A 20301-nucleotide genomic window follows, 5' to 3' on the forward strand; every position below is an offset into this window, starting at 1 on the left:
CGACTATCTGAGTGATTTTCCCTGTTAGAGCAAATAATTAAAGGCTTCTGTCCTGTATTTACATCATGTTCCAAAATACATGAGTATATTTATCAGGACGGGTGCTGACAGCGCTCATCAAATACTCTTTATAAATGAAAGATCCCGCTGAAGTAATTTCCTGTGTCTGAGTCAGATGGTCTTTGCTCACTGAGACAAAGATTCTTCATCCTAATGGGCAAAGCGAACTTTAGCACATTCTGTCAGACTCTTTTACTACAAGGGAATATTCGAGCCGTTTTACAAAAGCCTTACATGTTTCCACCAGTCTTGCACTGCACTTACATTATTCAAAATGATAAATCATAATGTATGTGCATTGTCAGAACCGTCTAGTGACGTCTGGCAACACAGACCTTTCATTGCAAATGTTTTTGCACTATATTAAGTAATTTAGCATTAAAAAACATAAGGTATAATTAGCTTCATGAGACTGACCTGCAGACTCTGAGTTAGACTACAACAACTTTCGTTAAAGTTCACTTCATAGATGCTAAATGTCTTTGAAAATGTCACTGCCTCATTAAAGACACTGCACATTAAAAATATTTATATGGGAAAATATGTAGCAGTGAGTTTGTTCCTGATACAATTTATTTCATGTTACATTTATGGAGCATCTGCATCACAAGTCAAAAATTTTGCATTCACAATAATACCCTAAACATACTTTCCTAACCCCTTAAAACTTGTGTGACCTAGATGCTCTTACTTGTGCTACACTGCAAAAACTCAAACTCTTAACAAGAATATTTGTCTTATTTCTAGTTTCTAGTGTCTCATTTTTAGTAAAAAAAAAAATCTCATTACACGTAAAACATACGGAAGAGTATTAGGGCCACGCAGGAGAAAAAAGTCGAAATGTCGAGAAAAAAGTCAAAATGTCGAGAAAAAAGTCAAAATGTCAAGATAAATGTTGAAGTACAATTTCGAGAATAAAGTCGAAATGTCGACTTTATTCACGAAATTTCGACTTTATTCTTGAAATTGTATTTCAACATTAATCTCGACATTTCGACTTTTTTCTCGAAGTGCACAATAAAATAAAATCTTCCCCTCTCAAATATTTTTTCTCTTGCATGGCCTTAATACTCTTCCGTAAAAACAAGACTCATCACTGGAAAAAACAATAATTTTCACCTGTTTCAAGAAGATTTTCACTTAAAATAATAAGAAAAATCTGCCAGTGAAACAAGATTTTTTGCTTGTAATAAGAAGATAAATCTTGTCCCACTGGCAAATTTTTCTACTTATTTCAAGTGAAAATCTACTTGAAAAAGGTGAAAATTGTCAAATAACAAGTTATTTTTCTGGTAATGACTCTTGTTTTAAGTGTAATGAGATTTTTTAGAAATTAGACATTTTAACTAAAAATAAGACTGGTAAGATTTTGATTTTTGCAGTGTAAAGGTTATGAATAGAATCAGTGACAGAGTCCAACTCCCACCTAGAATCAATCTAGTTAAAATGTCTCATTTTTAGTCAAAAAAATCTCATTACACTTAAAACAAGAGTCATTACCAGAAAAATAACTTATTTGACAATTTTCACCTGTTTAAAGGAAATCTTCACTTGAAATAAGTAGAAAAATCTGCCAGTTGGACAAGATTTATCTTCTTATTACATTATTACTTATTTTAAGTGAAAATCTACTTGAAATAGGTGAAAATTGTTGTTTGTTCCAGTAATGAGTCTTGTTTTAAGTGTAATGAGATTTTTTTTTACTAAAAATGAGACATTTTAACTAAAAATAAGACAAATATTGCTGGTAAGATGAGTTTTTGCAGTGTAAATGTGCATCCACATGTGTACGTGTGACTAACCGTGTGGAGGAGGCCGGCTCGGTCGCCTGTCTCTGCATGCGCTGCGTGCGGCGCAGGAAGTGCTCCCTCATGGAGAGCTGCACATCGGCGGGGATGTCAGGAGAAGTATGGCTTATCTTCACCGCTGCCTCCAGGAAACCCATGGAACCCATGGGGTCCTTCACCTTCTCCGTCGCCATGGAGACCTCCGGGTGCTGAGGACTGGGCAGCAGCAGGGGCGGCTGGAGCGAGCAGTGCTGCGGGCCGCAGGCCGGGCTTAACGATGGGCCGGAGAAGGACTGAGCCTTGGTCCGCCGAGGAACCCAGCACAGCTTCCAGGAGACAAATGTAAAAAGGCCCAGCAGAGCCAGGCTACACACGAGAAACACGCCAAGCAGCAGGCCAAAAGTAGCGTCTGGTGGGGAGCCGTGATGAGCCGCAGGGACCGCAGGGACGGGATCACACAATATGGACAAACAGATGGTGATGACAGGGGTGAGGGAAGACACACGGAGAGAAAAGAGCGCATTAGTCCATGATTTCTGATAGTCTGTGACTGTCAGTGGTTTGGATATAACATTGAAACAGTACTGGAGTTGAGGGGGATGAGGGGGGATGAGGGGGGATGAGGGGGGATGGCATCCCCCCTGAAATAAAAACAGTCCAAATCATCCCCCCTGTAAAACTGCCATCCCCCCTTTCCATCCCTTATGTCATTTCATCAATGAATGTGGTTTTACTGCTATTTCAACATTTAGAGTCATCACCAGAAAAATAACACCAGAAAAATAACTTATTTGACAATTTTCACCTGTTTCAAGTAAATTTCACTTGAAATAAGTAGAAAAATCTGCCAGTGGGACAAGATTTATCTTCTTATTACAAGCAAAAAAATCTTGTTCCACTGGCAGATTTTTCTACTTATTTTAAGTGAAAATCTACTTGAAACAGGTGAAAATTGTTGTTTTTTCCAGTGACGAGTCTTGTTTTAAGTGTAATGAGATTTCTTTTGACTAAAAATGAGACATCAACTAGAAATAAGACAAATATTCTTGTTAAGATTGTGAGTTTTTGCAGTGATCCATGTTACTTATCCTGTGAAGGACAGAGTCATATTGATAAGTTCAGAAAAGTGTTTTTATTGTTGTGTTTTGATGTATTTGATGTAAGCCCAGTGGATATTTAAAGCTTACAGAAGGCTGCATTTAACTGCTGCTATGTCATTCCTGCAGTATTTCTGCAGCTGTTTTGGTCACTGCTATTATTTGTAATATATTATATTATTTGTAATCAGCACAAATTATCTGTCCTCATATGATCAAATCCACCATCCCCCCTGATTTTTTTACAACTCGAGTACTGCATTGAAAAAATAGTACAGTACTTTAACATTCATATGGATGTTGAAAGCGATAATCTTAAATTAGCCTTCGATTCTCTTCTAGAATCAATGGGTATCTCACAAAAAGTGGATAAACCGACGCACTGTTTTAATCATACTCTCGATCTCGTTCTCACCTACGGTGTTGAAACTGATGGTCTGTTGGTGTCACCTGTAAACTCCCTTTTATCCGACCATTACTTAATAACGTTTGAATTTAATTTTGTTGATGTTGAAGTGCAAAATAGGAGGTATTATTTTAGCAGATGTTTGTCTGATGAAGTTATTGTTAGATTTAGGGAGGCCATTGCTTATCTTACGACAGTGCGAAATAGTGATGTAGTCGAGGCCAGTGACCTGGGTTCTACCTCTGCAGATGTTGATTTCCTTGCTAGTAACACTGCTGATTTGTTGCATTCAGCTTTAGATGAAGTTGCTCCTTTGAAAAGGAGGGTTTCTAGCCACAGGAGCTTAACTCCCTGGTACAATTCAGATATCCGCATGTTGAAACAAAACGTGCGTAAAATGGAAAGGAAGTGGTACTCTTGTAGGTCTGTAGACTCTCATCGTGAATGGAAAGATATTCTAATAGTATATAAAAAAGCCATTCGCAAAGCCAGAACAGCTTATTATTCAACGCTGATAGAGGATAACAAAAGTAACCCACGTTTTCTGTTCAGCACTGTAGCCAGGCTGACAAAGAGTCACAACTCTGTTGAGCCGTGCATTCCTGCAGCTCTCAGTAGTGAGGACTTTATGAGCTTCTTCAACAGTAAAATCACGAGAATTAGAGAAGAAATCAACCAGCCAGTTGTGGGCGTTTCTTCAGCTTTAGCGACTTCCCTAGGCTCTGACTTGTCTCTAGACTGTTTTGATCCTATAGACCTCCCTGAGCTGACTTCACTCGTTAATAGAGCTAAGTCAACCACATGTATGTTAGACCCCATCCCGACTCGTCTATTCAAACATGTTTTTTCTCTTATTGGTACGACAATACTGGACCAAATTAACCTATCCCTAAGTTTAGGATATGTACCACAGGTTTTCAAAGTCGCAGTAATTAAACCTTTACTTAAAAAACCTTCTCTTGACCCAGACACCTTAGCTAATTATAGACCAATTTCCAACCTTCCATTTGTGTCTAAAATTCTGGAAAAGGCAGTTTCAAGCCAGTTATGTGACTATTTGTATAGAAATGATCTGTTTGAAGTCTTTCAGTCAGGGTTCAGAATGCATCATAGCACAGAGACAGCACTTGTTCGAGTCACGAATGACCTCCTTATGGCCTCAGATAAGGGATTAGTGTCCATACTGGTTCTACTGGACCTCAGTGCTGCTTTTGACACTATAGATCATGGCATTTTACTGCACAGGTTAGAGCATGTTGTTGGGATTAAAGGGACAGCTCTATGTTGGTTTAAATCATATCTATCTGACAGGTTCCAGTTTGTTCATGTACATGAGGTTTCTTCAGAACAGTCAAGGGTCTGTTATGGTGTTCCGCAGGGTTCAGTGCTAGGGCCAATCTTGTTCAGTTTATACATGCAGCCGTTGGGAAGTATAATCCAGAATCACGGCATACACTTTCATTGTTATGCTGATGATACGCAGCTCTATTTGTCTATGAAGCCGGATGAAACAGAACCGTTAGTTAAACTTCAGGCATGTCTTAGGGACATCAAGGACTGGATGTCCAGAAATTTCCTGCTTCTAAATTCAGATAAAACAGAGGTTATCATTCTTGGTCCAGAGCATCTTAGGAAGGGATTAGATGGTGTTGCGATGGCTTCCAGTGCAACTGTGAGAAATCTTGGTGTTATTTTCGATCAGGATTTGTCGTTTAAACCATATGTCAATCAGGTTTGTAAAATAGCCTTTTTCCATCTCCGTAATATTGCAAAGATTAGGAAAATCCTCTCACAGAGTGATGCAGAAAAACTAGTTCATGCGTTTGTATCTTCTAGACTAGATTACTGTAATGTGTTGTTAGCAGGATGTCCAAGTAATTTGCTGAATAGGCTCCAGCTGATCCAAAATGCAGCAGCACGAGTACTGACAGGAATTAGCAGGAGAGACCACGTCTCTCCAGTGTTAGCGTCGCTCCATTGGTTACCCGTAAAATTCAGAATCCAATTTAAAATTTTATTACTTGCGTATAAAGCCCAAAACGGCTTAGCTCCGCATTATTTGCAAGACCTGATAGTGCCTTATGTTCCTGTCAGAGCTCTCCGTTCTCAGAGTGCAGGTTTACTCGTAGTTCCTAGAGTATCTAAATGTAGATTTGGAGGGCGGGCGTTCTGCTATCAGGCACCATTACTTTGGAACCAACTTCCAATCTGGGTTAAGGAGGCTGACACCACCTCCACCTTTAAAACTAAACTTAAAACCTTTCTGTTTAGTAAAGCCTATAGTTAGTGTTTAGTAAACCTCTAGCTGGTGTTGGTAAATCTCTAGGTAGTGTAAACTTTAGTGTGTCAGAGTCGCTCCTGTAGTTTCTTGTGCTGGCCCCCCCTTCTCCTCCCTTTTCTCTCTTTTGTCCATGTTGCAGCATCCTTTGCCGGACACCGGAACCTGCAGGTGGTCGTGGGTGGCTTGTAGCTTGCATTACGGAGCACAAGTCTTTCCCTGACCCTGCACCCCAACCTGGGACTTGCTGATTGGGCCGGAGCTTCGGGAGCTGTGTGCTGGCCTGCGGTCCCCACCCCTGGTCATCCCGTTGCTGCCCCCCCCTTCTCCTCCCTTTTCTCTCCTTTGTCCTGCAGGTGGCCGTGGGTGGCTTGTAGCTTGCATTACGGAGCACAAGTCTTTTCCTGACCCTGCACCCCAACCCGGGACTTGCTGATTGGGCCGGAGCTTCGGGAGCTGCGTGCTGGCCTGCGGTCCCCACCCCCGGTCATCCCGTTGCTGCTTCCACCTGCCTGCTGTGCTGTTGCCGTCCCTGACCCACCAGTCTGGCCCTCGGCAGGAGGGTCCCCCCTGATGAGCCTGGTCCTGCTCAAGGTTTCTTCCCTCCTAAAGGGGAGTTTTTCCTTGCCACTGTTTGGCTTAAGGTTTTTCTCCCACTAGGGGAGTTTTTTACCTGCCATTGTTTATGTAATATCTGCTCGGGGGTCATGTTCTGGGTATGGGTCTCTGTAAAGCGTCTAGAGACAACTCTGTTGTATTAGACGCTATATAAATAAAATTGAAAATTGAAATTGAAATTAGGGTTTGCTGGTAAATGTTCTTCATAAATAATTAAATGACCTCTATTAGACGGTTAATTTAAGGGGTCAGGAAAGCGTGGTAAAACCTTCAGATGTGAGTAAATGCACTCGTGCTCACATACAAGGGAAATGTCCTATTACATTATATGAGCATTAGAAGAAAAAGTGATTACAATGAGACAAATTATTGAGTAGAGAAATAAACAAACCAAATGATAATTTTGGGGTACTGGACTTGGTGACAAAGCTTCCCTTTAATAATTTTATCTAAAAGCAGAGAAAAGCAGCCCTGCACAGTCATACTCATTTATTTTCTGGTAAATGAAAAAGCTTCCTGGGGAACAAGTGGTGCACAAAGCACTGGAAATGCAGCGAGAATGCTGACACACACCACGCCTGGAGACCCAGGGAAAATATGCACTCAATCTCCGGCTTTTGCCTTTTCCTTAAAGTAATTATTTTTCTCCACCTGACGTTATGAGTATCTTCCACTGTCTTCATTTGGGACTGGTGTCTAGCTTCAGAAATGTTCCATTAGTGTGACTTTGCACGTACTGTGATTGTACACATTCAATATGAAAGGATATGGTGAAGAGCGTGTATTTTTGGCTTCTCAAAAAATCCCAGAACTCCTCTTCTTCACAAAACCCTCCACAGAAAGCAAAGTGGGCTTGATGTCTTTGTTCACTGATCTAAGTATATCTGATAGCTCTTTCTGATCTTTCTGATCTTTTTAAGTTTTGGGACTATTTTCTGCCAAATAAGACAGAATGCACTTTTTTAACATGTGCATTTGATAGTCACAACTCACTAAACTTATATAAGGATAAACAAATAAAGTTTTACTGTCACCCACCACTTTAAAGCGGCACAATGTAACTTTCAGCTTTTGTTGAGTTTGGTGGCTCCTTTGGACCAAAGCGGTAGTGCTTTACCAGAAAGAACACTACAGTTCCCATGAGCACCAGCACGTACTGCTGAAAAACTCCTGTCCCCGTTGCTGCATTTGTTTAAATAGTGAATGAAATAAGACGGGACGGACTTTCAAAACTACTTTTCTGTTTTCAGCGGTCGTTTGCAGGATGGATAGTGAAGAGGTAATGTATCTATTTTTGCCTAAACAATATAATATGACGAAGTTGAAAATCACTAAGTTCAACTTGGTTTTATTAGTGAAGTCTCCCCCGCCCCCCCGTCCTGTTTCAGCAGATAATGCGCCCAAAACTACAAACGATTTTTAGAGGGACTTCGTCATAAATTAGTAGTCCAACATATTTACTGACAAAATAATCCAATAAAACTTTTATTTTCTTGGGTTTTTCCGCTGCTTCGGCCATGATACCAGCTTCTGCTGAACTCTGCGCTCCACGTCCCGCCCAGCTTTGGTCTGGACTACGAAGGGGGAAGGAGGGGGAAGTGACGTATGCCGTAAAGCAGTCAAAGCCGTAAAAATGTGTAGTTTTTTAGTGTGGCAGGGTTCCTACCATGCTCCTCAAAGTTACATAGAGCTGCTTTAAAGAAAGAAAAAACTTTAAGAATTGTTTTTGTGTGTCAAAAACACTCAAACCACAAAGTTAAATAGTGCAGGTGGTCAGAGAAACAAAAGCAGCAATGAATTAAAATGTCCTTTGAAAAATATTTCTGAGCTCTAAATGCAACTTTGTTTGTTTGCTATTTCAGGGAGAAATTAATCAAAACCAGATATGATGTAAGACGTCATTAACTGAACCTTCCAAATGTTCCCTTGACCCGACCCCAACATCTCTTTTTAAACTAACTCACTCTTGATCCAAAGACATCTGGTGTTCTTTCTGGAAGTGTTCCTAATCGATTACAAGATGTTTTTGAGGAAGTTTTTTGTTTGTTTGTTAGTTTTTTAAGAGATGACTATTCTTCCAAACATTATAAACTCAGCTGTGGAGGTTCCACACTGGTAAATCGTGGAACCTCCACACATTGGAAAGCTAGACTGATAACATACAGGTTTTGTGATTGGTCACCACTAAACACTACAGATGGTAAAGCCTGAAGGTGCTGGACTGGTTTACAACAAAAACCAGAGGAGATATAAAAAGGGAACGAACAACGGGTTCACCACGCTAAGATCTAGTGAAATAAAGTGAAATAACTCTGAAAACATTTCAGAGCTGCACTTGGACCACATCCAAACAAGGAGGCAAGAAATTATAACATTTTCCTGTCTGGTCCACCTAATTGCCTATTACAGCAATCAGCTGTAACATTATGGGATGTTATCATCTTGTTAGAATGCAATGTTGTTCTTGGAAGTCCTGCTTCCTGGGATCCAGGACATGAATGTTATTTTAACACTTTCTGCCAACTTAAAAACTTTTTCAGACCAATCACCAAACCCCCAATATGGCAATATCAGTCCTCAAGTGAGCTGCCTCGTCCTGCAGGACAGCAGTTGGCGCCTCAACAAATAAAATAAGAAAAAAAAAAACATTTAAAGAAGAAAACAAAGAATCTGAGGTGGTGATAATTTGGTCTTCATCAGCCTCAGATAACAATCTGATTGGATCTGTGGGAGGCAATCCTAAACTGCAGAAATCTCACCACATAACCTAATCCCCCCAAAGGGCCTAACGTCTGATATGCTGTACTAAACAATCCAGCACACCCTCACATGTTCTTTGTTCCAGACCATGACTGTTCAGAATTCTTTTGTTAGCAGAATTATATTAAAACAACTATATTAAATAGAGAAAAAAGATGTTGTCCAATTTAGAGGCCAAAGGATCTTCCTATAGGCGTGGAGCTCAAGTCGCTTTTACAGCACAGATTCACTCTCATGTTTAGTCACTGATGTTTTCTCTTCTTTAGTTCTTCCATTCTCACTCTCTTCAGTCTTTTATTGCACTTTTCCACTAGTACCTACTCAGCCCGACTCGACTTGCCCTCGTTTATTTTCAATATCCAGATCAGAAGTAGGAGGTTGGAGTGAAGCTGCTGTGACGTATTTGATTGTGTATCTAAACGAAGAAGACAACAACACTAAAGATGTAGAACCTGGAGGAGATGATAGATGTGCTGCTGGGTCTGTGGCTTGTGTTTGATATCAAGTTAAAAAAGCTTCAAGTGGCGATGCTTTTTAATTTTTTTTAGTTTGTCTCGGCGCTGCTGAAAAGTCCGTTGGTAGCAGCAGCTATGAAGAGACAGAACTCCTGGTAGATCTGGTCGTTCCTTATCTCCGTCTAGATCCCTTTTTAATTCTCTCCTCAGCACCAGGTTTATGAACATCTGCACCTCAGAGTTGGATCAGAAACAGACTTTTACTGCCGTTGCTGGTTGAATAAAATGAACAAGAATCCGTCAGAGTCTCTTTCTCTGATTTCCTCCTCCTGACTCAGACGTCTGACTCCAACCCCCCGACCAATCGGTGGCCTGTAGTGTGATGATGTCAGATACAGCCGACTCAGCCGCTTATGGCGCTTTTCCACTAGTATCTACTCAGTTCGCTTCTACCCGCCACGCCCCCGTCTTGCTCTTTTCCACTACGAGCCGAGGCGGGTGGAGGCGTGCCAAGCAGATACCTTTTCTGTAACCATTCTGCCGAGGTTCTAACCGGGCTGAGCCGGCACTATATCTGACGTCACCACCCTCCACGCCTCTGATTGGTCGGGGGGCGGGGCCGTCAGACTCAGGAAGCGGGAGTCCACGCGGTGACGTAGCAAGTGGTGTCCCAATCCCTAGGGAACATTACAAGGGCCCTACCTATTTTTAGGGCTAGTGGTAGAAAGTAGGGGGTGTATTGGGATTGGCCCTTTGTCTGACTCTAGAGGGGCTTATAGGAGCATTTCAAATGTAAATGGTTATGAATCAAGTTTGTGATGTTTATTCTATTCCATTTTTGATTAGAATAATGGCCAGTAGGATAATAGACTCGAATAAAATAAAAGAGAGCAACTTCTACAAAAATGTAAACCCTTACATAAAAGAAATATAGTATTTCTATAGTTACATTTGATATTGCTATGATTTGTGTCTAGGCCTAATCCCTCTATAGTCTCATCCCTCCCCAACAGTCTGACAGTAGCATATTTCTCTGTAGTATGTCCAAAATACAAACAGTTCCTATATTCAGGTATAGTTACATTACTATAAGTTTAATCCCCGCCCCAAATACTATAAGATTTCACAGTTCTTGTTTGTACAGGAAGTCTGAAACCACCTAGGTAAGAACATTAGAGATTAGACTTCATTGTGAAGAATTTAAATGATACCTCAGATATGCACCACCTGTTGTGATCCAATAGGGGTTTCTTTTATAAAAAATCACGAGTTTGTAGAATGAGAATTCATCAGCGGTTCTTCTTTTCTTGTTGAAATCTTATCTGCATCTCCCTTTTTTTTTCTTCCTCAAACAGCCCTACAATACCATTTGGATAAGCTCTGCTGGCCTCAATAACAATAATTTGAACTAGCTGTATTTTGATTGCTCAACTTCAATTTGAACCTTAAATTCACAAATCTAGCATGTTATTTTCTTTCTTAAAGTAGGATGGATTAATGCTTTATCAGAGAAGAACATGAAGGTTTTACCCCTCTCCCTCCATCACATTAGAGTTTTAGAAAAATATCCTTTTTTTATTAGGATATTATTATATTATTATAGGCTATTATATATTATATTATATTATATCTTGCTATATTACATCACTCTATATGATAATTATTTATTTGTTTATTTATTTATTTTCAAATTAATATTCTTAATCTATTTATCTACTTTCATTATATTATTTACACACACACACACACACACACACACACACACACACACACACACACACACACACACACACACACCTAGATACATATAACTGTAACTGGTGTCGTCTTTTGTCGCTGTTTGTACTGTATGTTAATAAAAAAATAAATTAAAAAAAAGAGAGAAGGTTTTGGACAAATAAAGCAAAGGGATAGTAATTTAAAGAAAAAAAAAGAAGAGTTTTAGAAAAATACACACGCCCAAACAATTTCTCATCAAGTCCCTCATAAGGATGGAAACATCAATGTCTGTCAGAACCACACCTGATCGATACGTGATCTCCATGAAAAGTGAGGTAATAGTAGTTAATTACTAGCTGGTTAGTCAATAGTTAATAAAAGTGAATGTAATTGAAGCCTAGGCTGGATTGAGTAAGATGTGTAGGCTAACCTTCCTTATACTTGCTGTCTGCAAGGACACAGACGGCAAAATATCCTGCAACACCTCTGCTAAGAACAATAGAAGGATACTTCTAAAAAGGATTTTATTTTAAAAACACTGGACTTAAAACATACTTAAAAACACAAGACGTTTCAGTGTTCATCCAAACACCTTCATCAGTTGTTTGGTCCACAGGAAGTAGCTCTGGCAGTTATAGACACAAAGGAGTCACATGACTAAGGTCACATGACTGCCCAATGAGTGAGCCAGAAGAAGAAATTTCTACCTGGATAAATGAATCTCCACGGACAATAGAAGGATACATTTGATAGTTATTCTTGTTAGGGCCCGAGCACTTACAGTGCGAAGGCCCTATTGTATCTGTAGGAATTTTCCTTTTTTTTCTTCCGTTTCCTTATTTTTCCGACGAAAGGAGGGCCTTTTTTCCCCCTAAACGTGTCCCAAAAGTCACCAAATCTTGCACACAAGCCAGGCCTGGCGATAAATTTGATATTTCATGGTTTGTATTAATGGGTGTGGCCTAATGGCTCAACAGCGCTCAAAATGTGCGTCTCCATCCTGCAACGACACGCTTTACTTTTTGTTAGGTTTCGGCACGTAACAATTGTATCATCAAACTCTCTGGAGACAAAGAAAGACACAAACACGATTAGAATTTACTTGCAAGGAGAGCAGTCGAGATTTGTAAGATCTCCAACATACTCTGATTTGTCTCTGCTGCTTCCTTGCTTTTATTTACTCTGGGTGTACCCTAGATTACAGAGCTGACTGCGCCCTTAAAGGGAGGGGGAAAGGGAGTGGATTCAGGTATTGAGTCAGGCATTGATTCGTTCTTGTTCTCATTTTTTTAGCAACAAGAAGTTTCCTCTTCTCCGCGGATATCTGCTTTATGCTGATATCCGGAAACTTCTTGTGCAGCACTTATAATACTTAAACACAGCATTGTTTTATCAGTGCGTCACAGGCGTAAGCAAATCATCATACTGTACGTTCTGTTAATAGCAAGCATGATAACTTATTACTTATTTACAATAGTTCCAACACTTTTCTCAGTCAAAAGCGTTACCGTGGCGACGATAGACGCCAAAAAACGTGCCCCCCCCCTTCATCTGGTTGGTCCATATTTGATAGTTCCTATTTTCTGCTATAACTTTTGAATGGTGTGATATGAAGACTTGTGGGTGGTGTCATCGGACTTGGTTTTGACTCCTTCACCTTAATTGGTGCAAATTAGCCCCGCCCCTTCTTCTGATTGGTCGATATCTGATAGTTCCTACTTTCTGCCATAACTTTTGAATGGTTTGATATAGAGAGTCGTGGGTGGTTTCATCCACTAAATGTCCAGCCCTGAAGAATCTACATCAAGTCATACAAGCTTCCACTGCAGCCTGAATGTGCACAAGGGTGGAGGAACGTTCATCGCTGCTTGCAGCTTTAATTATTCTTATTTTTTTGGTACTGGTTACATCTGAATCTACATACAAGGAACATAGAGGTGTTCACACGTTCTTATGCTACACAAAATCAAGTGCATTTAACTAGCAGCATCTGCCAGCTACTGTACTTACCCTCTCAATTCTAGCACAATCAGTAAGGGAGGGTCCACTTTTTTTCCTGCAATGATTCTGAATTTTAAATAACTAATGACAGTATAACATCTACTGTAACAGATGGTTCATTATCACATTCAATTAGCCAAGTCCTAAAACTTTAGAAGTTAGAGTGTACTGTACTTTCTTTCTGTCGTGACAGCTTCACCTCAAGTCGTGACAACTTTAAAATGTAACATTGCTGTGGATGTTTTCAGATGAGTCATAAAGGAACTCTGCTATGCTTCCCTTGAGGCTCATACTGCACATACTGCTGGGTGTTTTGAGTCAACACTGTTGACTAGTCCGGAGCTGATTTGTGGCACAATCCCAACCTTCACATCATTGTCCTCTTTCACACAGCTAGTCCGTTCCATCTGGGAGCTGCGTGAGCCACACAGACGTACAACGGTGTAACATGGTGTTTCCTCCACTGTTACTCCTCTGTTCCATCTGGGGAGGATGGAGGGTAAAATAATGACAACTATTTTATTCATGTAGCACTGCATTTCTCTTCGACATCAAGGAAAGTAGAAACACACATTGTAAAACTAACAATATACTCAAATAAGGACGTTAAAGGGGACCTATTATGGCATCTAATGTCTATTTTAAACAGGCCTTGAATGTCTTAAAAACAAGCTTTTGATTGTTTTTGCTAAATAAATTAGAAATTCAGCCTCTGGGCCATGTCTTTATCTTCCCATTCTCTAACTTCATTATCTACGCAGGATTCTGAGTGGGCGGGGCTATGATAATGAGGCTCTGTGCTGATTGGCTGCCTGAATGACGCGATACACCGCTACGAAAAAATGGTGGTTATTTACACCGTGTCATAACTGCATGCAATGCGAGCGAGCGTCACCGACAAAATCAATTCCATTGCTTTATTTTCTATTGGACTGTCCTAACTTGTTGAAAGCCGGTTGAAACCGCTGTAGGAAACAGTCATGATGAGGAACGGATGATCCAGTTAGTTAAGTTATCTCTATGATTCCTCCTCATTTCACTACAAAAACCTCAATAAAGTGGCAGCTGCTGGAGGGAGATGGACAGAGAGCGTCCGATGTCACGCAGTGCTACGTGATAGTCGGACGCTCGCATGCAGTTACACGCTTTTATAATTGTGGGCGTGGTTTGCATTTTGGTTACGTAACGAAAATGCGCCGAATCTGAACGGCTCGTAGATCCACATCACACTGGACGGCTCATCCGGGCGGCTGTACAGACACTGCAGAATTTGGTTGCTTTCTTCCTTATCTGAGTTGGCAGGCTGAGGGGAGACCACTTTATATATGTTAAAGCAAGAAAAAACCTGTTTTTCATAGTAGGTCCCCTTTAAAGGAGCTTGAGGCTCCTTTTAAGAAATGAGACTCTCTAGCGCCACCCTTCACCACGACGGCCGTTGGGGGTACTGCAGCCAACAGTGAAGCCGGCACGGGAGAACGGGGAGAACGTGCATGCAGCGTCATGTGACGTCACATCCACAGCCCAGCGCGGGAAATTCGGGACCGTATTGCAGCAAATTTTGCAGCAACAGCCTGTTCAAGGCAACGGAGAGATACACTAGAGGAATCATTCTTTTTGGTTTGGAACGCTTCATCTGACATTATTACTAGAAAACTTAAAATGTATACGGATTTTTTTCATAAATCCTGCCACAATCCGGCCTCAAGCTCCTTTAAGTATTAGGTTGGGTTTTTTTACGTTTTTATTTTATTTCAAATAGTCTTCAAAAATACCCACACTTTTGATAATGATGCTGTTTTCTATTTTTAGCTGTCCAAAAAGTTAGAAAAATGACATTTTGCTGAAATAAAGAGCTTTCATGTTTGATTTTCAATATAAATGGCGTGTCCATGAAATCAAATGTATAGCTTAGCCAAGAGCTGGACAGGATTTCAAGTCTGAAGGAATTATGTTTGAGAAGGATTTCTCAGTTGTCCATGGCCCTGCCCCAGCATGTCATCGGAGATTTCACACACCTCCCCACAAAGCTTCATCTTGACTGAACTGTCACTTGCAGCCCTCGTCCTCTGTCACAGCAAATTGGAGCTGACCTGGCGTGTGCTCGGATGTGCAGCCGTACAACTGCAGCCACAATCCTATGCTACAAAACGTGTTGATGGGTCTGGAATCACTATTTGAGCCTGTAATTCCTTGTTGCATTACAGAGAAAAAATGTTATCATTTCACTTTGCTGTTTCCCACACACTTTAAAAAAAGCCAGTACTCGAGTTGTAAAAAAAAAAATCAGGGGGGATGGTGGATTTTATCATATGGGGACAGATAATTAGTGCTGATTACAAATAATATAATATATTACAAATAATAGCAGTGACCAAAACACCTGCAGAAATACTGCAGGAATGACATAGCAGCAGTTAAATGCTTTAAATATCCACTGGGCTTACATCAAATACATCAAAACACAACAATAAAAAACACTTTTCTGAACTTATCAATATGACTCTGTCCTTCACAGGATAAGTAACATGGATCACTGCAAAAACTCTAAATCTTAACAAGAATATTTGTCTTATTTCTAGTTAAAATGTCTCATTTTAGTAAAAAAAAATCTCATTACACTTAAAACAAGACTCATCACTGGAAAAAACAACAATTCTCACCTGTTTCAAGTAGATTTTCACTAGAAATAAGTAGAAAAATCTGCCAGTGGAACAATTTTCTAATCAGAAAATTTGAATATTGTGATAAAGTCCTTTATTTTCTGTAATGCAAAAATGTCATACATTCTGGATTCATTACAAATCAACTGAAATATTGCAAGCCTTTTATTAATTTAATATTGCTGATCATGGCTTACAGCTTAAGAAAACTCAAATATCTCAAAAAAATTAGAATATTCTGGGAATCTTAATCTTAAACTGTAAGCCATAATCAGCTATATTAAAATAATAAAAGGCTTGCAATATTTCAGTTGATTTGTAATGAATCCAGAATGTATGACATTTTAGTTTTTTTAATTGCATTACAGAAAATAAAGAACTTTATCACAATATTCTAATTTTCTGAGACAGTCCTGTAGCTGTTGAACAAATACTTGAGTTCTGGTATTAGGGCTCTGCGGTCCACAGGGGTTAGATTCATCTAGACCTAACAGCAGCAAATTACAGCTCAATCACAACATTAACACCAGAAGTAAATAAGAATCATCAACTCAACCAAGCAGAACCATTTCTAACTGCAGCAGTAGCTGTTTCACCCCGGCAGGACAGCCCAGCCTGCCGCACCCTACAAACGATTCTTTGACACTTCCCTCCATTGACTGTATGAAAGATCCCAAGACAACAAAGCATGCAGCGGCCTAAGCAGGATACGGCAGAGCCGGCTTGATCCCTTCAAAGCACCCTTCTGCGATCCATAAGTCCTGAAGGATCAGCTGTCAGATAAATGCTTAGGACATCAGGCCAGAGTTAAATTGCCGAAGGGCTTGCAGAGTTAAGACCGGCCAGGATGACAGGATGGGTCATTTTGGGAAAACTCATCTGGCAGGATGATGACATTTGCTTCCACTGTGTTGGAGCACACTTTATAATCTGCCACATAATTTAGATGAATTTAATTACTTTCTTTCTTTGAAAAAAATTAAATAACTTAGCCTCTTACCCTCATTATCCCCTATTCACCTGACCTAACAACCCCCCCCCCTCCCATCCCTTCCCATCGCAGTATATTAAATTTACTGACGCCATTAAATTGTGAAGGTTCTTGCTTTGAAACAAAGTGTTCTTTCTTTAATTGGATTGTGGTAGAGGTGATGCCTATCAGTGCCAGGAGACACGTTTTAACAGCTTTCAACCCAGCTCTTAATCACCTGGCCCTTGGCTGGAAGCAAAGACTTGGGCTGAGACTGATAAAGTCTGCAAGAAAACAAGCCGAGACAAGAATAAATGTCACAGAAGGCTTGTGTTGTGTTAGGGAATTTGCATAACTATATTTAGGGCCCGAGCACTTACAGTGCAAAGGCCCTATTGTATCTGTAGGAATTTTCCCTTTTCTTTTTCCGACGAAAGGAGGGGCCTTTTTTCCCCCTAAACGTGCCCCAAAAGTCACCAAATTTTGCACCAAGCCAGGCCTGGTGATAAATGTGATATTTAATGGTTTGCATTAATGAGCCCCACAATACGGTTTGACGTACATGCACGAAAATCGGTACACACCTGTATCATGTCGCAATTTAAAGAAAAGTCTCTTGGCGCCATGGCCAAACTGAACATGAAGTCGGCCATTTTGAATTAATCGTGTAATTTTGGCGCAATTTATGCCACTTCTTTGGCCGTTAATACGGCCCGAAGCGTAACGTGCACCCAGGTGTGTTATACATCAAAATGTGCGTCTCCATCCTGCGACGATGGGCATTACTTTTCTCAGTCAAAAGCGTTACCTTGGCGACGATAGACGCCAAAAAGCGCAACCCCCCTTCATCTGATTGGTCCATATTTGATAGTTCCTATTTTCAGCCATAACCTTTGAATGGTTTGACATAGAGAGTCGTGGATGGTGTCATTTCTGATATGCTTATTGCCTATTATGATAAGTTGAGTTTTATGTGTACAGCAAAGGCACTTTTTATAGTATTATTGACCTAGGAATGTGGGGGGAACCCAGGGGGAGGGCCCATTCATCGCTGCTTGCAGCTTTAATTAGTTTTTATATCATAGCTCTGTGTCTTGAATTTAACAAATTCCAAAGATTAAAAAGTGTCTGGAATCTTAATAAATAGGGTTTTCTTCTTTTTTTCCTGAAAACTGAAACATCCACTTCATAACCAGTGGTGTGACGAGGTTAATGAGAGATCTCCAGACTTGCTGCGCAGACATTAGAGCGAGCTATTTCTGCCACAATGAGAGCAAAAAATAGAAGTGTTAGAGCTGAATCCCTGGTAATTTCTCTGTCTCTCCATTTCTTTCAAGTCTTGACAAGAAAAGGGAAACTATATACAGAGATCTAATGATGCAGTGCAAGTGACTCAGAGCGAGAGTTGTTGAGTGTTAGAAAAGTGGGGAGTGATAGGAAAGCCACTGTTCTCCCTCTTTAGACAGACGGGTAATAGAGCAAAGCAGTGTGAACATATTACTACCTCTGCACACTGTCTTCTTTGACAGCATGAGACTGACCTCAGGCTTTTGCAGACTGTTAATGATCACTCCCACGCCATGGAAGCAAGGGTCATCACTATTCCGCAATCAATCGAAAAAAGGCTTTTTTTTGTTGCCATAAAAACTGTAAAAAAAAAAAAGAAAAAAAAAGTCATGACAGGTACCACAGAGGATGATCTGATCTGATCAATGTCAGTGTGAACCTCCTCAGCTGGGTTTCAGGCCAGGCTTGTAGCACCCTATAATGTAATAATTTCCTGAAAATGTAATAACGCCTGAAAATGTAATAAAATTTGCACTTAACGCAATCGAAAATATAATAAAACCCAATAATGTAATAACTTCCCCAATAATGTAATAAAATATCCTGACGGATATTGTTATAACATTTTTACCAATAATGTAATACCTTATTACGTTATTGGGAATTTATTACATGGTACTCAAAGTCTGCAATTTAACCCAATAGTCATTCTGGTGTTTCAAATCCAGCGTATATAACATTCTTAGATACTTAAAACACAAAATGTAGAACTCTGGACTGAAAATGAACATATATATTACATTATTTGTCAAGTATTACATTATCAGTTTTGGAAAAGAAAAAAAAAAGACCCACCTGAAAATGTAATAAATTCCCAATAACGTAATAAGGTATTTCATTATCGGTAAAAATGTTATTACAATATAAGTCAGGATATTTTAAAGTTAATACATTATTGGATTTTATTACATTTTCGATTGAGTTAAGTGCAAATTTTATTACATTTTCAGGCGTTATTACATTTTCAGGAAATGATTACATTATAGGGTGCTACAAGGCACAAAGGGCAAAGAAAAAAAAGACATGAAAAACAGGCATTCAGTTTTGAAAAATAATGTCCAGGTATGGACCTGCCGGTATGGCTGACTTGCGTGAATGCAGTGAGGAATCCTGTGCTTTGACATCATGGTGGCGTGCATACCCTTTTCCACAAGCTAAACACGACTGCTGTGCCGTGGCATGCAACCAGAGGAGACTCTCTCCACTGTCACTCTGCATGCTTCCGTTACACCGAGCAGCAAGTTGAACACGGATGTGGCTCGGTTACATTTCATGTGACGTTTGTCAGGATCACATTAAACCATGGTTTGGCATGAGGTGGGTGAGCAAAGTCAAACCCCAGAGACTTGTTTTTTTTAATCAGGTTCCTTTAAAAATCCCACCTGGTTTCCATAGTAACCCGATCATTACAGAGAGCGTGCACTCCCTGGTTGTTTGGGTGAATTTATTCATCTTTGACAGGAATGTTCCATCCCACTGCAGATAACACATGATCATCACAGAGACATGCAAATGCTGCTTTCAGTCTGATCCCACTAGGTATTAGTATTCGGCAAACACATCCTCAGACTAGCAATACATCCCCTTTTTCATGGGGACATGATTTATTTAACAGAAATTCCACACATACAACAAAGGAAAACAAAAACACTTTGCCGTATGCACAATTTCTTGGGACTTACACACACCAATCACTTTTTCAGTAGACAACTTTGTTCAAGTACGGACTGTGATCTGCTGTGGCGGTTAAGCCAGAACGACTGATACCTAATAAAGAAGCTGGTGAGTGTACAATTGGCTTTGACACATTAACTTAAGGTTATAGCCTACTAATATTAATTGCAGGGATTGTAAGGAACCTTTCATTTTGTTGCCAGTTTTCTACACACCAGGGACCTCATTTATAAAATAATGCGTAGGATTCATACTAAAAGTGCACGTGCGCCCAAAAGCCGAAAATAGCGGGCGCAAAAAAAAAACGGATTTATAAAACCATGTGCACGCATATCTGCACGCAATGTTCTCTTTATAAAGCACAGTCCAGCTGGAAGGTTGCGCCCATAAATTCGCCTCATATCCCGCCCTCTACACGCCCACTTTTTACCATAAATGGGCAATGCAAACTACTTGATGACTGTATTTG

The 20301-nt window shown here is 40.1% G+C and overlaps 1 protein-coding gene across 1 annotated transcript in view; it reads right to left on the bottom strand.

Annotated features, from left to right (window-relative positions):
- Positions 1-20301, bottom strand: part of syt6a (synaptotagmin VIa) — a 159676-nt gene that overhangs the window by 24245 nt on the left and 115130 nt on the right. The window contains exon 2 of the mRNA XM_061735214.1: positions 1863-2256. Within this exon, the coding sequence (XP_061591198.1) occupies positions 1863-2256 (394 nt within the window). The remainder of the gene's footprint in view (positions 1-1862; positions 2257-20301) is intronic.

This window comes from Cololabis saira, chromosome 12, assembly GCF_033807715.1.
Source record: "Cololabis saira isolate AMF1-May2022 chromosome 12, fColSai1.1, whole genome shotgun sequence".
Classification (NCBI taxonomy): domain Eukaryota; kingdom Metazoa; phylum Chordata; class Actinopteri; order Beloniformes; family Belonidae; genus Cololabis; species Cololabis saira.